This window comes from Pteropus alecto, unplaced genomic scaffold (genome assembly GCF_000325575.1).
Source record: "Pteropus alecto unplaced genomic scaffold, ASM32557v1 scaffold70, whole genome shotgun sequence".
Classification (NCBI taxonomy): Eukaryota; Metazoa; Chordata; class Mammalia; order Chiroptera; family Pteropodidae; genus Pteropus; species Pteropus alecto.
In genome coordinates this window covers 1,694,515-1,701,426 of record NW_006431912.1, presented here as the reverse complement: position 1 = coordinate 1,701,426, position 6,912 = coordinate 1,694,515, and the positions used below count along the sequence as shown (strand labels likewise).

General features: G+C 39.3%; 1 protein-coding gene across 1 annotated transcript in view; it reads left to right on the top strand.

Moving 5' to 3' along the window:
* Positions 1-624: 624 nt before the first annotated feature.
* PDE4D (phosphodiesterase 4D) overlaps positions 625-6,912 on the top strand; it is a 748,065-nt gene continuing 741,777 nt past the window's right edge. The window contains exon 1 of the mRNA XM_015599411.1: positions 625-736. Coding sequence (XP_015454897.1) covers positions 642-736 — 95 coding nt within the window. The 5' untranslated portion in view covers positions 625-641. The remainder of the gene's footprint in view (positions 737-6,912) is intronic.

The window sequence follows — 6,912 nt, the reverse complement described above, 5'->3', positions numbered from 1 at the left end:
CTACTAGTCTTGGTGACTAGGGGAGCCCAGAGCACGTCCCTGCCACAACCACTGTGGAGGGAGCCCTGTTACGGTCTGTGACCCCTCCTGCTAGCAGAGCCCCCTCTCGGTCGCCTGAAGCCTCTGAGCCTCTGAGCCTCTGGTAGCTTCAAGTGGGAAGCTGAGCCCAGCCTGTGCTCAGCTCCAGAAGCAGCGGGCGGCGGCAGCAGCAGCATCGAGGAGGCGCTCGGACCAGCGTGGTGGACCCGGCTAGGCAGCAAGGCACGGAGCCGCGAGCCAGGATGGAGGAGGAGAGTAGCAGCATGCCGACCCGGACGGGCAGCGGCGAGGGCAGCGACAGTGCTGGCGGGTCCACGCTCAAAGCACCTAAGCACCTCTGGAGGCACGAGCAGCACCACCAGTACCCGCTCCGGCAGCCTCAGTTCCGCCTCCTGCACCCCCATCACCACCTGCCTCCACCGCCGCCACCGCCCTCACCCCAGCCCCAGCCCCAATGCCCGCTGCAGCCGCCGCCACCACCCCCCTTGCCGCCCCCCCCACCGCCCGGGGCAGCTCGCAACCGCTACGCCTCCAGCGGGGCCACCGGCCGTGTCCGGCATCGTGGCTACTCGGACACAGAGCGCTACCTGTACTGCCGCGCCATGGACCGCACCTCCTACGCGGTGGAGACTGGCCACCGGCCGGGCCTGAAGAAATCCAGGATGTCCTGGCCCTCGTCGTTCCAGGGACTCAGGCGGTGAGTGGAGAGCGCCCCCTCCCCCATTCAGGCAAGGGGTCACCTCCTCAGTTCTCAGATTCTCCTCGTTGGTCTATTTATCATCAGCAATCCTGGACCCAGGGTCAAATTCTATTCTGGGTATGGGGGAGGATGAGCAGGGGCGTGTCTGTCCTTGCTGGAGAGGTTACTATTCAGGTGTAAGAGACCCTGAAAGTACTGCATAAATGTTAAGTGTGTGTGTGTGTGTGTGTGTGTGTGAGAAATACAAGAGAGAATGAGAAAGGCAAGAGAGAGAAGAGAGAGAGAGAGAGAGAGAGAGAGAAAGAGGAGAGAGGATCCCAGTTATCTATACCACCCACCACCCTTCTTCCCACCCACTTCCATTCCACACCCTGGCGGTTGGGACCAAACAGGCGAATTCAGTTGGCTCTGGTGGAGGAGGAAGAGTGAAAGAAGGAGAGAAGGAGGGTTGAGCCAGGGAAATACCGAGTACTCTGGAAAGTCGCCCCAGAGTAAAGGGGGGTGGAGGGGCAGATCTGATTGGGGAGGGGGCGGGGTATGGGTGAGATGGCTTCGTCCCAGCATTGCGGCTTAAAAGCCAGGGAACAACTAGAGTTTCTCTTTGTCAAGTCAGAAAGTAAATTGAACAGTGAAAGGGGAGAACAACACGTGGGTGACTTGGAGAGTTTGGCGCAAAATGTTCAGCTATCCTTATGAGTGAGGAGGGGTGGAAAGAGGGAGCAGGGATGTTGTGGGAGTTACACTATGCCAGTGTATGGTGTGTATGGAATCATCCCTGCAAAGTGTCAAAAAGAAAGCATCTCGTTTTAGCAGCAGGCAAAATGCAGAGATTTGATTATAGTGATTTCTTCCTAACATAAAGTGCCCGGGAAGATGGGGCAAGGAAGCTGCCTGTCATCCGGAGTTTTAATAGATGTCCACCACTCCTTTTCCAAGGAAATGAGTAGTGTAAAGGACCAATTACAGCTGCTTTGAGCAATCAGCTCCAAGTTCTTAACTCTGGCATGGTGATGGAAGTTGGGCCCACATTCAGTCCCTTTCCTTGCAATGTATAAACAGCTCCTTTCTTCCCTGTCCCAGGCCGTGCAAGCCAAGAATCTCCTCTTGAATACACATGTGTGTGCGTGTGCATATGCGTGCATGTGCGCGTGCGCGCACACACACACGCGCACACACAACTAAGGTTTCAGGAGCCTAATGGCAAAGTAGAGCTGTCGTCATCTGAGCTTAGATGTAGGCAGGCATTGATGGGCTACATGTCCAATCCAAGCCACATATTTCAATGATGGGTAATTGTAAATTGTAAATCAGGGCTGGGTGTGGAAGCAGGAAAACCTTGGGCTGAGACTGGGCTGAGTTGATTGGATTTATCAGGAAATCTTAATAGTGTTCAAATGTGGGTTTTCTTTTCTTTTCCCTCCTTCCCTCCTTCTTTCCTTCCTTCCTTCCTTCCTTCCTTCCTTCCTTCCTTCTTTCCTTCCTTCCTTTCTTTCCCTTTTTTCTTTTCTTCTTTCCTTTCCTTTCCTTTCCTTTCCTTTCCTTTCCTTTCCTTTCCTTTCCTTTCCTTTCCTTTCCTTTCCTTTCCTTTCCTTTCCTTTCCTTTCCTTTCCTTTCCTTTCCTTTCCTTTCCTTTCCTTTCCTTTCCTTTCCTTTCCTTTCCTTTCCTTTCCTTTCCTTTCCTTTCCTTTCCTTTCCTTTCCTTTCCTTTCCTTTCCTTTCCTTTCCTTTCCTTTCCTTTCTTTTCCTTTCCTTTTTTTCCTCTTTTCAGTTTTTTATGAGCCTGTATTTCTTTGTGTTATATACACTGTGGTCAAAGGAAATTCAGCCAAATAGAATACCCCAACCCTTGTACACATGCTCTTCACACCCTTTGCCTTCTTTGCACTCCTTGATCCTGGACGTTGTTCGTGGTGAGGTCATTGTACCCGTTAGATACAAAGAATGAGGACTGCAGTTAATATCAATCCAGAGTAATTGAATATTGGTATAATTTGCAGACATTCATAAATTAACATGCAAGTTTCATTTTTACAGCCCAGAGTGCTAACACCTGCATCCAGTTTTACCCTTTGTTGAAGAAGTGGGTTGAACACTATTTATGTGGGTCTCCAATGGTGGAATAAAGGCAAGCCTGGTACTTTGTATATTTGATCTATTAATGAAAAACTTTGTGAGACTGAGCCCTTAATAAATAAGTAAGAACTTTAAGTAAGAACAAGAGTTTTGGCTTAATCTATGAGTTGGTAGACTTTGTGGTGTCTCTTAATTAACTTCATTTTTAAATAAAACACAATGTATTTGAGAGGGTAAAGGGGGAAAATAAGATAATTGGAATAGAGGTATCACATGATTGATTCAAATTTATTTTTTGTTGTGTGCTCTACACTGATTAATTGTTCTATTTGAAGTTTGTTATTTGAATGGTTCACAGAAAACTAGGATGTATAATATTTACAAATAGCTTCCACTGTGGCTTATCTGATAAATCGTTGTTATTCCATTTAAGCATATTTGGCCTTAAAATTCTTTACATCACTTATGTCTTTCCCAAATACTCCTACATTTCATGTCAAGCTTTTCCTTAATAGAGTTGCTTTTGCAAATAAATGTGTTTTTTAAGGAGTGCGTGGATATTTCATTCTTTGAAGAGTATGGTAGCAATGCTTTAAAATTATCAAAAAATTCACACTTATTTGAACCCATTAACAACACTGAGATAAAATGACATTATCTCCATTTTATAGTTAAGAACAGTGGGCCCTAAAGAATGTGAGTACCTTGTTTGGTAGCATGACGACTGTGAGTGCCAGAGCTGAGACTGAAACCTAGGTCTTCTGCCTCAGCAAAGGCAATAGGAGCTACTAAAATAAAGGAGTGCAGAATCTAAGGATGTAGATAGCATCAAGAGATATATAAAACAGAATGTGAAGTTTATATTGATTGATACCATAGGACGTAAAGTCCAAATGAAACAAAACTGAGATATGGATTAAATCTATTTTTTTTAATGACAGCATAGACTCTGAAAGCAATGAGAGATTTTAACCTTTATTTTTAAATTTTGAAATCCTAGCTGTTACGCTGGTGTTAACCATCACAATAGAGGCGAACCAGTGTATTTGTTGACTTTGTGCAATCCATATAATATAATAATACATATGAGTGCTTAGAGAATAAAAGCAAATCAGAATACTGCACATTATTTTCAGTGATCTTCTAAAAGGAAACAAAAGTGTGAGACATGCAACGTGTGTGTGTGTGTATGTGTATGTGGCACATGCATGCCATCATCCAAATGAAAGGCATAAATTGTAAAGTTAATGTCTCTGAAAAAAGCTTCATGGATGGATGGATGGATGGATGGATGATTCCTTATGGATTATCAAGAAAAATGTGCCTTTTAAAAGGCTATTTTTAGCATGTATTTCTAGATGTTACCTTAACTGAAATTTGGAGAATAAGTTACAGTATGTGAAGCTGTGGGAAAGAGGTATACCTGGTTAATGAAGTTGTCTAAATAGGAAGGAGGCAATCCTCAGACATTTCATAGTCAATACTTTTTGATTTCACGGAAAATGTAGTTATATTTTATATTAAGTTATATCCAATAAGGTAGATTTATTTATTAATCTCAATGTAGAAGGGATTTGAAATAATAGAATTATCAGGGGATTGGATTTCTATGTTACCAAGATAACCAAATGAAATATTTAAAAAAGTTAAAAAATCCTTTAAGAAATATATATATCAAATTAATCATTTTAATTGACATTCCTCAAAATGTAACAATGATTTAACTGAACTGATAAATGAGTTAAGTATTTCTTTGACTTCTTTTTATACAATAAAATATTTTCCTTATTAGTAAGGTGCTTCCGTAAATCTGCTGCAGGAGCTATATGTTCTTAATAACAAATTAATTCTCAATATCATTAATCATCAGGAAAATGTAGATCAGAACCACGATGAGATATCACCATGTACCTGTTAGAATGGCTATTATCAAAAAGTCAAGAAATAACAAGTGTTGGTGAAAATATGGAGAAAAGGGAACCCTTGCACATTGTAGATGGGAATGTAAATTGGTGCAGTCACTATGAAAAACTGTATGGAGATTCATCAAAAAAATTAAAAATACAACTACCACATATTCCAGCTATCCCACTTCTGGGTATTTATCCAAAGAAAACAAAAACACTAACCTAAAAAGATATATGCATTCCCATGTTCATTGAAACACTATTTATAATAGCCAAGATATGGAAACAACCTGTGTCCATTGATGGAGAATGGACACTTAGGTCATTTCCATATATTTAAATGAAATTTTATTAACAATAAAAAAGAATGAAATCTTGCTATTTGTGACATCCTGGATGAACCTTGGTAACAGTATGCTAAGTGAAGTAAGTCAGACTGAGAAAGACAAATACAATATGATTTCACTTATATGTGAATCTAACCAAACAAAAAACAAAACAAAACACCGAAACCCCAAGCTTATAGATACAAAAACAAAACAAAAACAAAAATAAAACACGCTCATATATACAATGAAATTGGTGGCTGCCAGAGGTGGAGTGGGTAGGTGGAGAAATAGGTGAACTGATTTTGTTTTTTTTTTTAAAATTTAATTAAAAAAAATTAAGTTGGAAATTCAAATAGCATAGATTATTCATTTGTACTATAAAAACATTCTAGATGACAGAGGTGTCACTATCAAGAAGGTGACATTTGATTTAGGTATTTTACAAGGAAAAGAGCACTCAATACGAATTGCACTTAGTATAAATTCCAGATATATTATAAAATATTTATTTGACATTCACCTTTTAAATATACTAACATAATATATTAAATGAAAAAGAAAAATTAATTATATTGTAATATTTAAATGCTAAAATAATTAAGATTTTTACTTTTCTACTCTGAGTTATAAAAACATTTCTCCATTGTTTTTCATTGATTTTATCAAAGGTTTTTAACGTATTTCTCTCCATTAAAAGATGCAGTGGTAATCTATGTTCATATGCAAAATCTGAATTTCGCATCACCAAAATAACTGATTGACAACTTTGTCATTTAAACTGTCTACATGAATGAATCTGAGACTTTGGATTTTAAGACAGTAACTTTTAAACAAAATTAGATAACTGAAATAAGTTTGCCACTTTTAAGTTTTAATAAATAAGGCCATTAAAGATATTTACATAGCAAAAAAAGTATGGCAAAATTCATAGTTTTACATTTCCTGCATAATACTTTTTAAAAAGTCTATTTTATTACTAATTTTATCATTTCTGTGTGTCCTGAAACTATTGCATCAGAAGAAAAATATCATAGACCCATCACCTTCTTACATTTTTGATTCTGAAATTATGTACCTCCCATGTTTTATGAGGGTGGAAAATTGGGGTAGGGAGAAAGTAGAAGGGAGAGATAAGAACCTGTCTTCCAAGCATGGTATATACATAAGCCCTTTTCTCGTTTTGATTTGGACCATCTTGGTTCAGTTGCCCACTTATGGAGGAATAACAGGGAAATAGCCAACTCTGTTCACGAGATACATTTCCCTGAAACTATACTAACACAACTGAATGTCAAGATGGAAAGAGACTTATATTTAAGCTAACTTATCCCACCACTGCTGATCTTTTATACTTGGAAACATATGTTCTCAGGGGTTAATTTACTTAACACAATAGTTTACCAACAGAATGAGAACTATAATTTACATATTCCATATCTCCTGACAATTACTTTACATTTCTCATTGCGTCTGTATTTTAACAATTACTGTCCCCATCTTCTAGGCCTGAAGCCAAAAAGTTTAAAAATTACTTTTCAAAAGCATTTTTGAATAAATGGGATATTTAAATTGGTGAGAGAGACTACTTCAGAAAAGAAAATATTTTTTCTTTTACCAACTTAGATACATTCATACATACACATGCATACAATGATGAGTTTGTCACTAATTTCTACCTCTAAACTGTAATGTGGATTTAAAAGGATATCTTGGGAAGATATCATATAGATAACATATAGAATAATAATGTAAAAAGATTAAATAAACTCCGTTAGCAACTTTTGGTAGTTAAAGGCCTCAAGTCTAACATTGGCAAAATTATGTCCCTCTCACAACTTATTATCCATCTACCTACAAGTTTAAA